The sequence below is a fragment of the Cololabis saira genome, chromosome 10 (genome assembly GCF_033807715.1).
Source record: "Cololabis saira isolate AMF1-May2022 chromosome 10, fColSai1.1, whole genome shotgun sequence".
Classification (NCBI taxonomy): Eukaryota; Metazoa; Chordata; class Actinopteri; order Beloniformes; family Belonidae; genus Cololabis; species Cololabis saira.
In genome coordinates, this window is record NC_084596.1 from 4310988 (window position 1) to 4331115 (window position 20128).

The 20128-nt window shown below is 43.0% G+C and overlaps 1 protein-coding gene and 1 non-coding gene across 2 annotated transcripts; one reads left to right on the plus strand and one right to left on the minus strand.

Moving 5' to 3' along the window:
* Window positions 1-330: 330 nt before the first annotated feature.
* trnak-uuu (transfer RNA lysine (anticodon UUU)) lies at window positions 331-403 on the plus strand. Its single transcript has one exon. It is a non-coding gene; the product is annotated as a tRNA-Lys (tRNA).
* Window positions 404-4292: 3889 nt separating this feature from the next.
* LOC133452349 (gastrula zinc finger protein XlCGF49.1-like) lies at window positions 4293-19906 on the minus strand. Its single transcript, XM_061731598.1, has 2 exons — window positions 19690-19906; window positions 4293-6464 (listed from the first exon to the last, which is right to left on the minus strand). The coding sequence occupies exons 1-2, from the start codon at window positions 19777-19779 to the stop codon at window positions 5754-5756; spliced, it is 801 nt and encodes a 266-aa protein (XP_061587582.1). The 5' UTR covers window positions 19780-19906; the 3' UTR covers window positions 4293-5753.
* Window positions 19907-20128: the final 222 nt, after the last annotated feature.

Below are 20128 nucleotides of genomic sequence, written 5' to 3' on the forward strand. Positions count from 1 at the left end.
TACACAAACCTGTTCCACTACTGTCCTGGCTTTATGTGAAGTAACAGAGCTATGAATGAGGTGAAACAATGCTATTTCTTTTCTTTTTTTTCTGTTAAGAATTCCTGGAAATAAGCTTGGTATCTAGGTATACAGGGTTAGCATTCAAATAAAACAAAACCTGAAGGTAAAGTATCACCTGCAAAGTTTAAAGCAGAATTGAGCAGCATTTCCTGTCATGTTTAAGAGGAACAACCACTGAAAGTTCCTCCAGGACTTTTCAAAACCTCTGAAATGCCTTATATTTTTAAAAAAATTGAGAAAAAGAAGAAACAAAATAGTCCAAATGTGACCTGAGTAGCTCAGCTGGAAGAGCATCAGACTTTTAATCTGAGGGTCCAGGGTTCAAGTCCCTGTTCAGGTGGATTAACTGCTGACAGCTATTTCTGACTGTTAAGTAATGACATGAACTTTTTCAATATTCATCTTAAACTATTAAAAAGACAAATGGAGGAAAGACAGAAACAAAGTTCTCATGCAAGACCTCGGTATCTCAGATGTCGAGCATCAGACTCTTAATCCGAGGGACCTGCATGTTTCCAAACAATAATGTAACAATGTTAATGGCAGCAAAGTGGGACTTGTTCACTCTGAGCCAGGACAAAAACTAGTGAAAGTCCAGATTAAAGATAAGGAGGAGGAAGCCGGAGAACAAGCTGCAGCAGAACAATGTGAGAGATGTCCGATCAGGGAGGAAGAAGAACAGGCTTCAGGCAGAAGGAGATCCAGATAGATGGAGGTCTCATCTTCCACCTCATTCATGGTTTTGCTACTGCTCCATCATCGTCTCCTACGGCACCAGGAGATGCTGGACCCGTCCACCTCCCACCTGTCTGTCTCTAGCATTCTCCTGGTACTTCACCGCATGTTTAGCTGAAACCCAGCTGCTATCTCCACTTCAACAAAACACAAACACCTTTTATGTGATTCTGATCAGAGTATTGTTGTCCATGTAGACATACGTGTTGACTGTTTGAGTTCATTTTCATAAAGACTGCTAACTTCTCTTGACCCAGACACCTTAGCTAATTATAGACCAATTTCCAACCTTCCATTTGTATCTAAAATTCTGGAAAAGGCAGTTTCAAGCCAGTTGTGTGACTATTTGTATAGAAATGATCTGTTTGAAGTCTTTCAGTCAGGGTTTAGAATGCATCATAGCACAGAGACAGCACTGGTTCGAGTCACGAAAGACCTTCTTATGGCCTCAGATAAGGGATTAGTGTCCGTACTGGTTCTACTGGACCTCAGATAAGGGATTAGTGTCCATATTGGTTCTACTGGACCTCAGTGCTGCTTCTGACACTATAGATCATGGCATTTTACTGCACAGGTTAGAGCATGTTGTTGGGATTAAAGGGACAGCTCTACGTTGGTTTAAATCATATCTATCTGACAGGTTCCAGTTTGTTCATGTACATGAGGTTTCTTCAGAACAGTCAAGGGTCTGTTATGGTGTTCCGCAGGGTTCAGTGCTAGGGCCAATCTTGTTCAGTTTATACATGCAGCCGTTGGGAAGTATAATCCAGAATCACGGCATACACTTTCATTGTTATGCTGATGATACGCAGCTCTACTTGTCTATGAAGCCGGATGAAACAGAACCGTTAGTTAAACTTCAGGCATGTCTTAGGGACATCAAGGACTGGATGTCCAGAAATTTCTTGCTTCTAAATTCAGATAAAACAGAGGTTATCATTCTTGGTCCAGAGCATCTTAGGAAGGGACTAGATGGTGTTGCAATGGCTTCCAGTGCAACTGTGAGAAACCTTGGTGTTGTTTTCGATCAGGATTTGTCGTTTAAACCATATGTCAATCAGGTTTGTAAAATAGCGTTTTTCCATCTCCGTAATATTGCAAAGATTAAGAAAATCCTCTCGCAGAGTGATGCAGAAAAGCTAGTTAATGCATTTGTATCTTCTAGACTAGATTACTGTAATGTGTTATTAGCAGGATGTCCAAGTCATTTGCTGAATAGGCTCCAGCTGATCCAAAATGCAGCAGCACGAGTACTGACAGGAATTAGCAGGAGAGACCACGTTTCTCCAGTGTTAGCGTCGCTCCATTGGCTACCCGTAAAATTCGGAATCCAATTTAAAATTGTATTACTTGCGTATAAAGCCCAAAACGGCTTAGCTCCGCATTATTTGCAAGACCTGATAGTGCCTTATGTTCCTGTCAGAGCTCTCCGTTCTCAGGGTGCAGGTTTACTCGTAGTTCCTAGAGTATCCAAATGTAGATTTGGAGGGCGGGCGTTCTGCTATCAGGCACCATTACTATGCAATCAACTTCCAATCTGGGTTAAGGAGGCTGACACCACCTCCACCTTTAAAACTAAACTTAAAACATTTCTGTTTAGTAAAGCCTATAGTTAGTGTTTAGTAAACCTCTAGCTGGTGTTGGTAAATCTCTAGGTAGAGTAAACTCTAGTGTGTTAGAGTCGCTCCTGTAGTTTCTTTTGCTGCCCCCCTCCCCCCTCCCCGCTTCTCGTCTCTTTTTTCTTGGTGCAGCATCCTCTGCCGGTGGCGAAGAGCATCTCTGAATGCAAAACACCGGATCCTGCAGTGTGGGAGTGAGGGGGGCAGGGTAACGGCCCCTTTTGGACGGGGGAGAAGGTTCGTCCCTCAAGACTCCTCTCCCTGGCCCTGCCCCTTTTCAACCTTTCCCCGACCCTGCACCCCAACCTGGGACTTGCTGATTGGGCCGGAGCTTAGGGAGCTGCGTGGTGGCCTGCGGTCCCCACCCCTGGTCATCCCGTTGCTGCTTGCTGCTAGTGCCATAAAAAAGCGAGACTGGAATTTGCAAAAATGCATGTTGACAAGCCACAAAGCTTCTGGGAGAATGTCCTTTGGACAGATGAGACCAAACTGGAGCTTGTGGGTAAGGCACATCAACTCTATGTTCATAGACTCAAAAACCAAGCATACGAAGAAAAGAACACTGTCCCTACGGTGAAACATGGAGGAGGCTCAGTAATGTTTTGGGGCTGCTTTGCTGCATCTGGCACAGGGTGTCTTGAATGTGTGCAAGGTAAAATGAAATCTGAAGACTATCAAGGCATTCTGGAGAGAAATGTGCTGCCTAGTGTCAGAAAGCTTGGTCTCAGTCGCAGGTCATGGATCTTCCAACAGGACAACGATCCAAAACACACAGCCAAAAACACCTAAGAATGGCTGAGAGAAGAGCGTTGGACTATTCTAAAGTTCCTTCCATGAGCCCAGATCTGAATCCCATTGAACATCTGTGGAAGGAGCTGAAACATGCCATTTGGAGAAGACACCCATCAAACCTGAGACAACTGGAGCAGTTTGCTCATGAGGAGTGGGCCAAAATACCTGTTGACAGCTGCAGAACGCTCATTGACCAATACAGAAATCGTTTAATTGCATTGATTGCCTCAAAAGGTTGTGCAACAAAATATTAAGTTATAGGTACCATCATTTTTGTCCAGCCCTATTTCATTCGTTTTTTTTTTTAAATAATTATGTTAATCAACAATTCAAAAGTTATTGCTGATTTTCATTATTTAATTTTCAATACATTTTTATTTATTGTTACTTTTGTAAGTTTCAAGTGATTTCAGTGAGAATTGTGGGTTTTTCCTTCTTTAACTGAGGGGTACCAACAATTTTGTCCACGTGTGTATATGGAAAAGGTTGTAAAATACGTCATTCATTGAAGGTGCCCCTCATAATGCGGTGCGCCTTATAGTGCTGAAAATACGGTACATACTTTCAGTATTTATGCAAATGTACAATGGTCCATACATAATGACAAATATGTATGCTATAATGTCCACTTGTGCAATAACATCAGCACACACTTGTCAGTGTGTGCCAGAAAAGTGGAATAGGGCAAAGTGCAATATGCATTAGCACTTTACAAATGTCAGCATTAGAGCACTTTAAAGAAGCAATGGGGCGACGTGTAATCTGCATCAACACTTTACAAACTCCTGCACTTAAGGACTTAGCACTTTAAACATGACGGTCACTTAATTGCTGGTATCAATTGTAACATGTTTTATTCCTTAATGATTTTTATCTAGCTCAGTCGTGTCTCTTAATGTTGTGTTTTTGTTGGTATGGATGTCATATCTCGTCTCCTTTGTCTGCTGGTGTCCGATTCTGTGTCTGGCATTAATTTGCCGCGGGGACGAATGATGGAAATTAGCCTCATGTGTTTATTAATATGTACAGTCCCTGTCAACAAATAATTCATTTTATTTAGCGGCGCCTTTCAAGTCACCCAAGGTCACCTTACAGAATAAAACAAAACAAAAATACAATAGAAATACAAATACAGGAAATACAATAGAAATACAATGGAAATTATAATACAGACACATATACAATGGACAACCGAGGTGCAACAGTACAGGTAACGCAACAGTATGGTGGGAAGTAGTGTGTGGTGACCGGTCAAAGTGAATGGGCAAGTTTAAACAGGTGAGTCTTGAGTTGCGTTTTGAATGTGGTGATGGAGTCTATTTGTCTTATGTGTGGGGGGAGGGAGTTCCAGAGTCTGGGTGCCGTACAACTGAAAGCTCGGGCACCCATGCTGCTAAGGTGTGAGGTGGGAGTGAAAAGAAGTCCAGCAGAGGTTGAGCGGAGGGTACGGGAGGGGGTGTATTCTTTCAGTAAGTCACAGAGGTAGGTGGGGGCTAGGTTGTGAAGAGCTTTGTGGGTGAGGAGGAGGTTTTTGTAAATGATGCGGTATTGGACTGGGAGCCAGTGGAGTTGGATAAGGACGGGGGTGATGTGGTCAGATGACTTGATGCGGGTGATGATCCGGGCGGCCGAGTTCTGAATGAGTTGTAGTTTGTTGGTGAGTTTGGTTGGGAGGCCAGTGAGGAGAGCATTACAGTAATCGATACGGGATGTGACGAATGAGTGGACCAGAATTTCGGTGCTGGATTGGGACAGTGCTGGACGGAGTCTGGAGATGTTGCGGAGGTGGAAGAATGCAGTCCGGGTGATGTTGTGGATGTGAGGTGCAAATGAGAGTGTATTGTCCAGAATGACGCCGAGACTCTTGACGTGGGGGGAAAAGGGTACCGGGAAGCCGTCGATGATGATGGGAGGGGCGGGAGAGGGTTGTGACTTGGTGAGGGTGGATTTGGAGCCGATGAGAAGAGCCTCAGTTTTATTGCCGTTGAGTTTTAGGAAGTTATTGCTCATCCAGGTATTGATGTCGTGTAGGCAGGTGCTGAGGGAAGCGGGAGGAATGGCAGCGGTGGGGTTGGACGAGATATATATCTGAGTGTCATCGGCGTAAGTGTGAAAATGGAAATACAAGTGAATTGAGTTGGTATTGCACTGGTGTAAAACTGGGAGTGCACTGGTACTGTCAGGAGGTTGTAGTGAGGACCCAGATACAGGAGAGCAGGAGGCAGGAGTTCCCAAAAACTGATTTATTAACTTAAAAACAGAACCAAAAACGCTGTTAAGCAGTATACAAAAACCAAACTGTGAACAAGAATCCAAAGCTATGACAAAACCTGATGGGAAAAACATGGAGGGCAAAACAGTACGGACCAGCAAGGAGCAGGGGAAAGACAAGACCAGATATACACAAAGGTTAACGAGACACAGGTGCAGACGATCAGGGCAGATGGAAACAGGAAGGTCAGACAAGAATTTAAACACAAGGACATGGGCTTTCAAATAAAACAGGAAATGTCAACATGAAATGTCAAACCCTGACAAGTATGATCAACAAATGTACACTTTTTCTCCAGTGTGAATACGTTGGTGTCTCGTTAGAGCACCTTGCTCGGCAAAAGCCGCTCCACACTGATCCCACCTGTAAGGCTTGAATCCAGTGTGAATGTGTTGATGTCTCGTCAAATGAGCTTGCCGGGCAAAAGCCGCTCCACACTGACCACATCTGTAAGGCTTGTCTCTAGTGTGAATGCGTTGGTGACTCGTTAGGTGACCTTGCTGGGTAAAAGCCGCTCCACACTGACCACATCTGTAAGGCTTGTCTACAGTGTGAATGCGTTGGTGAGTCGTTAGAGAACTTTGGTGGGCAAAAGCGACTCCACACTGATCACAGATGTAAGGCTTGTCTCTAGTGTGAATACGTTGATGTCTCCTTAGAGCATCTTGCCGGGCAAAAGCCGCTCCACACTGATCACAGCTGTAAGGCTTGTCTCCAGTGTGAATGCGTTGGTGAGTCGTTAGAGAACTTTTCCTGGCAAAAGCCGCTCCACACAGATCACACCTGTAAGGCTTGTCTCCTCCAGTGTGAATACGTTGGTGGTTTATTAGATCAAATTGTTGGGTAAAAGCCACCCCGCAGTGATCACAGCTGTACAGTTCATCACCAGTGTGACTTTTCTTATGGATCTTCAGGTTTGATGAAGTGGTGAAGAGTTGCTCGGAATGATCACAACTGTATCTTTGGGGTCTTCCTTTAGGATTCTGTAACAGAGAAGATGACTTACATTATCTTGGCTGCATTATCAAAAGCCTTTTCAGTTTCAAGTATGGAGCTAGAACAGTCTCATAATTCACAAATGCACACGCCGATCCACAAATGCAAAACGACAAAATTCACAAATGCACACGCCGATCCGCAAATGCACAGAACATTCACACGCGCGTAGGACAAGATACACAAATGTATTTTTGATGCACACGCGAATATAACCTGATTTACAAACGTTTTTTTGTCTATGAGCTGCGCTGGATTTGCGTGACCTGACGTGACTCGATTCACAAATGCGTTTTTTTTTTAACACGGAAGGATCTGCAACCAATCAGATATCTTCCTTTGTTACGGCCAATCAAGAGCGCACCCCACGTGGGGGACGATTTTCTCGTAAACCAATCAGATTACCGGGGCGGGTACCCCTGCTGTTTGAGCTGCTTGCGCCACTCGCTTAGAAAAGTGATTCAATATCTCGAGTTGGTGGAGTAAATATAAATAAACAAGACAGCAACACGGGATGGAGAGGAGATCACTGCTCTGCTTTTCTTGTGATCTCGGTAAAGAAAACAGCGTGATCGGAGATGGTTTGTCGGGCCGTTCAACCAGAGCCGTCGGGAGACTGGAGAGCTCCAAGTCCTGCCGATTTAGCAAATGATAATGAGAAACAGCAGAGATATTTATGTATGTATCACCACCCATCCGCCCCCACTAGGTAATGAAGCCTATAATCGGGGACCAGAGAGAATGCAGTTCTGCCGAATGATGTTTAGTGGAGGCAGATATTATCTCATTACTGATATGATTTAACAGAAGATTCCTAAATTGATTAATACATAGATTGGATTTTTGTTTCCAGTTCATTAGAATTGTTTTCTTTGCAATACATAAGGCAGTGAGAACCAAGTGAGCCAGGTTAGATTCCATGTGTATGTCACCCAAGTGAGCTAGTATGCATAGCGTGGGGCACACTATAATTCTCTAATTGAGCCATGTGGATAAATCCTCACAAATCTCCGTCCAGAACCTCTGTACCGGTGTACAAAACCACAAAGCATGCATATAATTATCAGGGGTGTTCTCTGTGCACCGTGAGCAGATATTAGAGGTCGCAAAACCCATCTGGAACATCCTTTGTTCTGTATAATGTATTCTGTAAAGAACTTTGTACTGTATAAGTTGCAAGTTTGGATTCTTGGTCATAGTGAAAGTATTTAAACATATTTATGAACAAGAGATTTGGTTAGTGTTAAGAGAGAGATCAGCCACCCATTTGGAAAACGGAAGAGAGACTCAATTATCTATTTTGGACATAAACCTGTAGAGTTTCGATAGTAATTTTGGGATGTTTAGATTAAGTAACTATTATCTTAGTGGGAAGTTGCAGATCCAGTTGGTTGAGTTTATATTTTTTATTTATTATGGACTTAAGTTGTTAGTATTCTAAAAATGTGTTAATGCTTATTCCATATTGAACAGTGAGTGTATTAAAAAGGTACAAACTGTCCGCTTATGATTATATGTTGTAGATACTTTATTACTTGGACTCTCCATTGAGTAAAGTTTTTCAGAATGTCTGGGTTGTTCCAGATTTCCAAATCATTGCAAAACACTGTTCTGAATCCAGCCATTGACTATCTAGTGAGTGATTTTTGCACCATTTTAAGATATACTGTAACTTATTAACTAAGAAATAATACTGGAAGTTAGGTAAGTCTTTCATTCTTTTGACGAAAGGAGGGCCTTTTTGCACCCCTAAACGTGCCCCAAAAGTCACCAAACTTTGCACGCAAGCCAGGCCTGGTGAAAAATTTGATATTCAATAGTCTGCATTACCATGTTTTTTCTGAAGCTGGAAAAGATTAAATATTCACTGAAGGGTAGTTGCAACAAATTTTATAATAAGTGGCTTCCCTTTCTTACATTCTTCCACTCTCTCCAGTCCCTGCCTCCTGATTGACGGATCCCCCCCCTCCCTCTCTTCTCTCATTCCTCTCTTTCTTCCTCCTTTTTTATTTATCTTTTTATTTACTTTTCTTTTGTTTTTGGGTTTTTATTTTTTCCCCCCTTTTTACTCATCTATTTTTTTAATTCATACTGTTTAGCTTAAATACTTAAATATTACTTATATATAAGAATATAATAATTTTCGTGTATTTGTCATTGTTTTGTGTGGATTTTTTGTTCTGTTCTTAATCCCCAAAAAAAAAAAAAAAAAAGGAGGTAGGCTGTATATCTTTTTTTTGTTTATTCCTGTTCAACTGTGCCTTACCCCCTAATAAAAATATCAAAACAAAAAAATAGTCTGCATTAATGGGCGTGACAAAATGGCTCAACAGCGCCCCCTAGAAAACTTCAAGTTCAAGCCCCACAATACGGTTTGACGTACATGCACGGAAATCGGTACAGACCTGTATCATGTCGCAACTTAAAGAAAAGTCTCTTGGCACCATGGCCCAAACTGAACAGGAAGTAGGCCATTTTGAATTCATCGTGTAATTCTGGCGCAATTTATGCCATTCCTTCGGCAGTTAATAGGGCCCGAACCGTAACGTGCACCCAGGTGTGTTATACATCAATATGTGCGTCTCCATCCTGCGACAAGGCACACTACTTTTCACAGTCAAAAGCGTTACCGTGGCGACGCTAGACACCAAAAAGCGTGCCCACCCTTCATCTGATTGGTTCAGACAGAATAAACTTTGTGCCTCAAGCCCCACAATACGTTTTGACGTACATGCACGAAAATCGCTACACACCTGTATCATGTCGCAACTTAAAGAAAAGTCTCTCGGCACCATGGCCTAAACCGAACAGAAAGTCAGCCATTTTGAACATTTTGAATTAATCGCGTAATTTATGCCATTCCTTCGGCAGTTAATAGGGCCCGAACTGTAACGTGCACCCAGGTGTGTTATACCTCAAAATGTGCGTCTCCATCCTGCGACGGCGCACATTACTTTTCTCTTTCAAAAGCGTTACCGTAACGACGCTAGACGCAAAAAAGCACGCCCACCCTTCATCTGATTGGTCCATATTTGATAGTTCCCAGAAAGTCAACAAATTTTGACGCAAGCCAGGCCTGGTGATAAATTTGATATTTTATGGTTTGCATTAATGGCCGTGGCAAGATGGCTCAACAGCACCCCCTAGAAAACTTTTCTCTGCGATAATTTTTCAATGGTTTGACATAAAGACTCGTGGGTGGTGTCATCGGACATGGTTTTGAGTCCTTGACCATAATTGGTGCAAATTAGCACCGCCCCTTCTTCTGATTGGTTGATATTTCATAGTTCCTACTTTCTTACAATTTTCTAGAAAATCGTGGGTGGTGTCATTTCTGATATGCTTATGGGGGGCGGTGGCCATGAGTGCGAGGGCCCGTTCATCGCTGCTTGCAGCTTTAATTTTTTTTTTTTTTTGCATGTTTGTCACACTTAAATGTTTCAGATAAAACAAATTTAAATATTAAACAAAGATAACAAGTAAACACAAAATGCAGTTTTTAAATTAAGGTTTTATTATTGAGGGGAAAAAAAAATCCAAAACCTACAGAGCCCTGTGTGAAAAAGTGACCCCATCCGTTAAAACATAAATTAATAGTGGTTTTTCACATCTTTGGAAAGCCGAGTTCAATTTCTCCAGCCACACCCAGGCCTGATTACTGCCACACCTCTTCTCAATCAAGAAATCACCGAAAATAGGACCTGCCTGAGAAAGGGAAGTAGACAAAAAAATCCTCAAAAGCTAGACATCATGCTGCGATCCAAAGACATTCAGGAACAAATGAGAAACAAAGTAATTGAGATCTATCAGTCTGGAAAAGGTTACAAAGCCATTTCTAAAGCTTTGGGACTCTAGGAAACCACAGTGAGAGCGTTTATCCACAAATGGAGAAAACATGGAACAGTTGTGAACCTTCCCAGGAGGCCGGCCGACCAAAATGACCCCGAGAGCAGCAACGACTCATCCAAGAGTCAGTAAAGACCTCAGAACAACATACAAAGACCTGCAGGCCTCACCTGCCTCAATTAAGGTCAGTGTTCATGACTCCACGATAAGAAAGAGACGGGGCAAAAATGGCAGAGTTCCAAGACCAAAATCACTGCTGAGCAAAAAGAACATAAAGGCTCATCTCAGTTTTGACAGAAAACATCTTGATGATCCCCAAGACTTATGGGGAAAATACTCTGTGGACTGAAAAGACAAAAGTTGAACTTTTTGGAAGGTGTATGTCCCATTACATCTGGCCTAAAAGTAACACAGCATTTTAGAAAAGGAACATCATACCAACAGTAAAACATGGTGGTGGTAGTGTGATGGTCTGGGCTGTTCTGCTGCTTCAGGACCTGGAAGACTTGCTGTGGTAAATGGAACCATGAATTCTGCTGTCTACCAAAACATCCTGAAGGAGAATATCCGGCCATCCGTTGGTGACCTCAAGCTGAAGCCACTTGGGTTCTGCAGCAGGACGAAAAGGAAGGCTACGCTCCAAAGTATCCTATCTGATCAAGAATGCAAAGAAGAGGTACTATGAGGATGAAGTCTCTCATCTCAGGGACAATGACAGTGGCAACTGGTTCAAGTCCATCAAAAAGTTGATGGGAGCTGCAGAACCCCAGGTTGAACACATAAAGACTGAAGAGGAATGTGAAACTCTGAGTCTCCACTTCTCCTCTGTGTGGGAAAATACAACACCTGGCCCCCTCCTGGACGATGATGGCAGCAACCTACCCAATATAACAACTAATATCACTTACAGCATTGGGCAGGTGAAGACGCTTCTTCGCAAAGTTGATGGAAAAAAGGCAGCTGGGAAGGATGGCATTCCTGCCTGGATTCTTAAAACCTTTAATGAAGAGCTTGCCCCAGTGCTGACTCATCTGTTTAATGCTTGTCTGAAAGAAGGACATTTCCCTACCCAGTGGAAAGACTCTTTAGTCTGTGCAGTTCCCAAGTGCAGTAAACCACGGCTCCCACAGGACTATCGACAGATCTCTCTTCTGAGCTGTGTTGGCAAAGTGTTCGAGGGAATCCTGAAGGACCAACTTCTGCAAGAAACTGAAAAGGCCATACTTAATTCACAGCATGGGTTTATGAAGAATAGATCTACTGTGTCAGCCTTATTGCATATTTTGCAAAGCTGGCATGATGCTGTCGATGCAAAACCGAAATTTGACGTGCATGTCACATATATTGACTTCACTCGTGCTTTTGACACAATCAACCACGATCATCTCCTTCACTCACTGAAAATACTTGGAGTATCGAAGAACATCTGGCTAACAGTGAGCAGCTACCTGGAGGATAGAAAGCAGACAGTCAAATGGGGAAACCATCTTTCTAAGCAGCAGGCAGTTTTAGCTGGTGTCCCACAAGGGGGGGTTTTATCCCTTCTCCTGTTTGTTCTCTGCATGAACTCTCTTGATCGTTTGTTACCAACTAGTGTCGAGCCAATAAAATATGCAGATGATTTGACTCTCAGTGAACACCTCATGGGCTCCCTGCCAGGACAGATGCAAGCAGCGGTTGATGCAGTTACAGCCTGGGGTCAGACCTACTGTCTTGCAGCCAATGCTGTGAAGACTAAGGACATGGTTATTAGCCTCAGGGAGTCTCATAACCGTCCGGTACCCCCTCCTATCGTTTTGAACAACCAGGCTGTAGAGAGGGTGGACACATTCAAGCTCCTTGGAATACAGCTCTCCTCTGACCTGAAATGGGATGCACAAGTCCAGTTCATGTTGAAGAAGGCTCAGCCTAGGGTTCATTATCTGAGTGTGGCCAAACGAGCACAGCTGCCCCCAGATGTGTTGACCCAGGTATATACGACCTTCATTAGACCAGTGCTGGAATATGCCTCACCTGTCTGGGCCAGCCTCCCAAAGCACTTGATCCAGGAACTGGAATGTCTGCAGAGAAGGTGCTGCCGCATCATAGGGATACCGACTAACTCCTTCCCCACTCTGGAGGTGAGGAGAGAGGAGGCCACCTTAAGGGAATTCCATCGGCTACTGAAAGAAGGGACCAGCCCAATGATCCAGAGCCTGTCTGGAAATACAAGTCGCTACACACTACGCAATGGAAGGACACTCACACAACCGATGAGTCACACAAAAAGGCACCAGATGTCGTTCCTCCCGAGAGCGTACAAGCTTTATCAGAAGTAAAATGAACTTGTCTTACAGTTGATATTTATTTTTTTCTCAATAAGAGTGGTCCTCTTGTGTCAAAGTGTAAGAAACATCATTATTCATATTGTTATGCAATGATGCATCTCAAATAAACTTGAACTTGATGATCCAAAACACACCAGCAACCTCTGAATGGCTTAAGAAAAACTAAATAAAGACTTTGGAGTGGCCTAGTCAAAGTCCCGACCTGAATCCAATTGAGACATGATTGTGGCATGACCTTAAAAAGGCGGTTCATGCTGGAAAAGCCTCCAGTGTAGCTGAATTACAACAATTCTGCAAAGATGAGTGGGCCAAAATTCCTCCACAGCTTTGTAAAAGACTCATTGCCAGTTATCGCAAACGCTTGATTGCAGCTGTTGCTGCTAAGGGTGGAACAACCGGTTATTAGGTTTGGGGGGAATCACTTTTTCACACAAGGCCATGTAGGTTTGGATTTTTCTTTCCCCTTAATAAAAACCTTCATTTAAAAACTGCATTTGTGTTTACTTGTGTTATCTTTGTGTAATATTTAAAGGGGACCTATTATGGCATCTAATACCTATTTTAAACAGGCCTTGAATGTCTTAAAAACAAGCTTTTGATTTTTTTTTTTGCTAAATAAATTAGAAATTCAGCCTCTGAGCCATGTCTTTATCTTCCCATTATCTAACCTCATTATCTATGCAGGATTCTGAGAGGCGGGGCTATGATAATGAGGCATATGCTGATTGGGTGCCTGAATGACGCGATACATCGCTACGCAAAAATGGCGGAAGCTCCGGCCGGCGGAGTTAGTTGTGGGCGTGGTTTCACGCATCGGAGGCCAAACTATGTAAATCACTCCCGTCGTTCCGTAACGACGGGAGCAGAATCTTATTGGCTCGTAGATCCACATCACACTGGACGATCATCCGGGCGGCTGTACAGACACTGCAGAATTTGGTTGCTTTACTCCTTCTCTGAGTTGGCAGGCTGAGGGGAGACCACTTTATATATGTTAAAGCAAGAAAAAAGCTGGTTTTCATAATAGGTCCCCTTTAAATTTGTTTGATGATCTGAAACATTTAAGTGTGACAAACATGCAAAAAAAAATGTTTTTTGCAAATAAGAAATCAGGAAGGAGGCAAACACTTTTTCACACAACCAGGGATTAAAGCAAAAAAAAAAAATTGACTGAAAAAATGTTTTCAGACCAGTTAATATTCCGCCTCCATCTATGCGCTGCACCACACTGTAACCTTTTATACTTGCAGTTGGTGCCTGCGTTCGCGTCCGGTCGCGTCCGTTCGGCAACGTTCCTCGCGTAGTACGCGAAGAGAGCCCGTAATACCAGTGGTGACCAATAGGGGGCAGTAAGCAGAGCAACAGTTGGAAAAGTGATATAGTAGCAGCGGTAGCAGATTAGAACAACGAACAAGTTTACAGGACAATATTGGATGATGTAGGAGATTATAACATCGTGTCAATGTGTTTGAATGTGTATGAATGTTTGGTGGTGGCCGGAGGGGCCGTTTGGCGCGATATGGTAGCCACGCTTCTGTCAGTCCTCAGGGCAGCTGTGGCTACAAACGTAGCAGCTGTGGCTACAAACGTATCAGCTGTGGCTACAAACGTAGCAGCTGTGGCTACAAACGTAGCAGCTGTGGCTACAAACGTAGCAGCTGTGGCTACAAACGTATCAGCTGAGCTACAAACGTAGCAGCTGTGGCTACAAACGTAGCAGCTGTGGCTACAAACGTAGCAGCTGTGGCTACAAACGTAGCAGCTGAGCTACAAACGTAGCAGCTGTGGCTACAAACGTAGCAGCTGTGGCTACAAACGTAGCAGCTGTGGCTACAAACGTAGCAGCTGTGGCTACAAACGTAGCAGCTGTGGCTACAAACGTAGCAGCTGTGGCTACAAACGTAGCAGCTGTGGCTACAAACGTAGCAGCTGTGGCTACAAACGTAGCTACCACCACCGGGGAGAATGTGTATGAATGAATAATGATCTCTGTAAAGCTCTGGGTGCCTTGAAGGAGCTATATAAAACCAAGCCATTATCATTATTACTTATTTATTATTACTTATCCGGCATTCTCATTACCCATCTCAACAAGAACGATCAAAACAATAAAAACAGTTAATTTTAAGTTCATATGGAGAAATAGATGTCAATATACAAGAAAGATTGACATGGTAAAAAACTATGATGATGTTGAATGTGATCGATTTCAATATTATGAATGGTGTCTTGAAACTGAAATGGTTAAAATCTTTCCTTACAAATAGACATTCCATCTGGTTTATTGTTGCTAATATGATTTTCCAAAAAATGGGTGGAATAGACTTTCTTCTACACTGTGACTTTTATTGTAGCTAATCACCTTTTAAACTCTCTGCATTCCATCAGCAAGTCATTCTCTATTGGAAATTGATTTATAGTCATAATTTTACACCACACAACACACCTGTATGGAACCACAGGTACATTTTACTCAGTAGAAAATCTGTTTATATAGAGGATTGGAAATTGAAAGGAGTCTGGGCTATTGCACACTTTCTGGATAATACTGGTAATGTGTTACAGTTTGAGGATTTTTGCAAAAAATACAAAATTCAATGTACTGTTAAGCATTATAATAGAGTGATAAAAGCCATACCAATTTCTCTGAGGTCGATGGTTAGAGAAGACATTCGTCACTAAGGTCTCCTGAACTGAGACAGCTCTGCATTAAAGGTTTAGATTTTTGTGACTTTAAATGTACTAACAAAGTCATTAGAAACATTTTGCTATATTATATATTATATTAATAATATTACTTTGTTGAAAACAAGAATTTGGACTTTGTCCATAATAATTTGGTGTTATTGGGAAAGTTTTAAGACCCATTGGAGAAATTAGCTAAAGCTCTTGAGTAAGTCCTTGAGTCTTGTTACAGAAAAGAAAGCCCTTAAACTGTTTTCTTGAAATATATGATTTAATATGAGATGGCCTTTGTGAGTTATTTTTTATTTACATTTTTTTTTAATTTAATTTTTATTTTGTACAATAATTAGATTCTCAGTGTATATTTTATAATACTGATGTTGCTCAACCCAAGGCAAAAGTTTGTAATTCTGATATGACTTTTATGTGCTTTGTTCGTATCTATCTATCTTTCAATAAAAAAAAACAAACATATTCCGGTGTAAAACTAAAGTGAAGTTAAAGTGAGTTAACAAGGGGCAAGTTAACCTGCACGGGGAACTTTCTCCAGGGGAGAGGAGCATAATCGTGCCAGCTGGGATCAGACCGGGAACAGCCGGGATCAGCCGGGAACAGACCGGGAACAGCCGGGACCAGACCGGGAACAGCCGGGATCAGACCGGGAACAGCCGGGACCAGACCGGGAACAGCCGGGACCAGACCGGGAACAGCCGGGACCAGACCGGGAACAGCCGGATCAGACCGGGAACAGCCGGGATCAGACCGGGAACAGCCGGGATCAGACCGGGAACAGCCGGGATCAGACCGGGAACAGCCGGGATCAGACCGGGAACAGCCGGGATCAGACCGGGAACAGCCGGGATCAGACCGGGATCAGACGGGACCAGCCGGGACCAGCCGGGATCAGACCGGGAACAGCCGGGATCAGACCGGGATCAGACCGGGATCAGACCGGGAACAGCCGGGACCAGACCGGGAACAGCCGGGACCAGCCGGGACCAGACCGGGAACAGCCGGGACCAGACCGGGAACAGCCGGATCAGACCTGGAACAGCCGGGACCAGACCGGGAACAGCCGGGACCAGACCGGGAACAGCCGGATCAGACCGGGAACAGCCGGGATCAGACCGGGATCAGACCGGGAACAGCTGGATCAGACCGGGATCAGACCGGGAACAGCCGGATCAGACCGGGAACAGCCGGGATCAGACCGGGAACAGCCGGGATCAGACCGGGAAGATGGGATGGGACCGGGATGTTTCTAGTAAATTTTCACTTGAAATAAGTAGAAAAATCTGCCAGTGGGACAAGATTTATCTTCTCATTACAAGCAAAAAAATCTTGTTTCACTGGCAGATTTTTCTACTTATTTCAAGTGAAAATCTACTTGAAACAGACTGGTTTATTGCTTGTGTAGTTGAAAAATACATGAGAACAGGACCTTGAAAACAAATAATCGCATATTAAATCGCAATCGTAATGTTGAGGAAAAAAATCGCAATTAGATTATTTTCAAAAATCGTTCAGCCCTACATTAGAATCATAAGTGCTGCCACCTCATTGTAAACGGCATCATTTTGTGAGGCCATGCAAACCTGTATTTATACTAGTGTGGACATTAATGTTTTTCTACAATATTTCCTCCTCATGACAGTAAAATAGGCCATTCTAAGCCAATTTACTGCAGCAATTCCTTTCCAAATCATTAGAAAATGTGCATGTGCATTTTTTTTCATGAAAGTTGTGCATGAAAAAAAAAAAAAAAGTGATATACCGTGAAACCGATATAATTTTGAAAAATACTGTGAAATTTTTGGTCATACCGCCCAGCACTACCCCCAACTATCCAGACCTGGAGCAGGACCCCCAACTAGCCAGGACAGCAGAAATAAGAACTTACTTATTCATAAGAAATAAATAAGTAAATAATGAAACCTTTAAGAGGATGATGACACTGGGCCAATTGATGCCCTTTTTAACTGTATTTTAGATATCAAGTCATGGATGGCAGCAAACTTCCTACAGCTCAACCAGGGCAAAACAGAGGTTTTACTCATCGGTCCCGAAGGCCAGAGAGAGAAACTTTTACCAAAGTTACAGGATTTTAAACCCTCAAAATCAGTTAAAAATCTGGGCGTGATTTTTGACTCTGAGCTCACTTTTATTCCACATATTAAAAACATAACAAAGATCGGTTTTTACCATCTTAAGAACATAGCCAGAGTCCGCCCGTTTCTCTCTCAGGCTAGTACGGAGGTGCTGATGCATGCTTTTATCTCATGTAGTTTAGATTATTGTAACGCCCTGCTCTCTGGTCTTCCTAAAAAGAGTATTAAGAACCTACAATTATTACAGAATTCAGCCGCACGCGTGCTGACGAGGACCAGAGGGCGGGAGCACATTACACCTGTTTTAAAATCGCTGCATTGGCTCCCCGTGCGCTTCAGGATCGATTTTAAGGTTTTTTTTTACTGGTTTTTAAGTGTCTTAATGGTCTTGGGCCTTCTTATCTGTCTGCACTACTTTTACCCTATCGACCCTCACGGACCCTGAGGTCCTCCGGTGCTGGCCTTTTAACCATACCAAAAGTTAGAACTAGGACACACGGGGAGGCGGCATTCAGTTTTTATGGTCCCCGATTGTGGAACAGCCTCCCGGAGAACCTCAGGAGAACCTCAGGAGAACCTCAGGAGAACCTCAGGAGAACCTCAGGAGAACCTCAGGAGAACCTCAGGAGGACCTCAGGAGAACCTCAGGGCCGCAGAGACTGTTGATGTTTTTAAAAAGAGGCTCAAGACCCATCTCTTTAATCAGGCTTTTAACTGACTCATTTAACTCTTTTAAATTTCTTATGCTCACCCTTATTTTTATTGGATCTTACTGCTCTGTTTTATATTTAGTTTATCCTTTCTTATCGTATTTTATTTTTGTTTAATCTCAATGTTTTATCTAAATATTTTAGTTGTTATTTATGGTCTATTTTATACATTTTACTGTCTTATTATTTTAGTTTTTAATGTCTTACTTCCTAGACATACTTTTAGGATTTTATGTTTGTATGTTTTTTATAAACTCCTCTAATGTATCTTATCCTGCTTTCTTGTAGCTTTTATCTCCAGTGTTTCCTCATGGGGAGCCTCCATGCTGGGAGTGACTCTGGCCTGCAGGGGGTCGTCCTGGGGGTGGTTCTGGCCTGGATGGTTGTGGAGCTCTGCACCACGGCTTCACCGCTGTGGTGTGGACTCCTCTATCCGTCCGGGCCGGGATGGTCTCTGAGGGCCCCCCCCCCCCTTGTAGCTGCGGGCTATGAGACCTCCTGGCGTGGACGGCTCCCTGTTACCGTTTCGTCACCTGGATCCTCTGTGCCTAGCCATGTCTACACCATGTGTCTGCGTGTGTGTCTGTGTGTGTAATTTAGGTTAATAGTAGTGTGCTTTTGTCTGCGGGGAGGGGGGGGGGGGGCGCATTAATAAGTTTTATGTTTATTTGTTTTTCTTTTTTTTGTTAAGCACTTTGTGTTTCATTATTTGTATGAAAAGTGCTATATAAATAAAGTTTGATTTGATTTGATTTGAAGAGGAAATTGAGAACAATAAATAAGTAGTGCTAAACAAGTAAAAGGGGACTCAGTTAAAAGCTAATTTAAAAAGGTGAGTTCATCCATTCATGTGCAATATTCTTTCATCCATTCATGTGCAATATTCTTTCATCCATTCATGTGCAATATTTTTCCATCCATTCATGTGCAATATTCTTCCATCCATTCATGTGCAATATTCTTTCATCCATTCATTTTCATCGTGTATATAAATATCTTTATATTGTCTGTTTCTTATTATGTTTCTAAATAGTCTTTTACATGTGTGGACTTTTATGGAGCTGCTGCTTAATTTCATTATAGTATTATAACGACAATAAAGGCTTTCTATTCTATTCTATGTTTTAATGTCTAGGTTGACATTTGTGTGTGTTTAATGTGAGGATGTGAAAATGCATCAGTAACATCAGCAGCAGCAACAAACCTCTAAACATCAAGTAAGAACTTATTTAGTTTACTTTTTACACTTAAGATTGAATTGCTCTCCCATTTAAAATATATAACTGGATCTTATTTGATCCCAGGGCGACATGATGTTAATGAGCAAACGCTCTCCATGCGACGTCTCTACGATTTAATGTTGATTTATGGTTCCGCGTTACACCGACGCAGAGCCTACGCCGTAGGCTCTGCGTCGGTGTAACGCAGAACCATAAATCAACCTTTAGGTTCGGTTCGTCAGCAGGAAACAGACGGACCGAGAACGAGCGGTTTCTGGTTCTGGTTCTGGTTCTGGTTTTGGACCCGAATACTGACCTGCAGACCAGCAGCTTTAGTCCTGCTGGATGAGGAGTCCTGGTTCTGGTCCAGGTCCATCTCCTGGTTCTGGTTCTGGTCCAGGTCCATCTCCTGGTTCTGGTTCTGGTCCCGGTCCGTCTGCAAACACGTGGCCTCCACTCGAGCGTTGCTGCTGAAAATGTGGATTAAAGCAGAGACGTTTTTTAAACTCTCTCCCACTCCGGTTGTGTTTCCTGTATCTGTGTCACGTGACTGTCCCGCCCCTTTAGGAGACTAGTGCTGCGTTCCATTTACCTCGGAAGTCGGAACTCGGAACTGGGAATGGCGTCACAGCCGAGTTATCAGCGTTCCAGTTACAAAGTAGGTAGCCTAAACAAGTTTGTAGTTCGCATATACCACATGAAAAATGTAAATTACACTATAGCAGCATATATATGCCGAACAATACTTGTATACG

Excerpts from the sequence above, each read along its gene's own strand:
- LOC133452349 (XM_061731598.1), bottom strand. The coding sequence starts at position 19,779 with ATGGACCTGGACCAGAACCAGAACCAGGAGATGGACCTGGACCAGAAC. Across the intron at positions 6,465-19,689 it reads CTAAAGCTGCTGGTCTGCAG|AATCCTAAAGGAAGACCCCA; the intron begins GTCAGTATTCGG and ends TCTCTGTTACAG.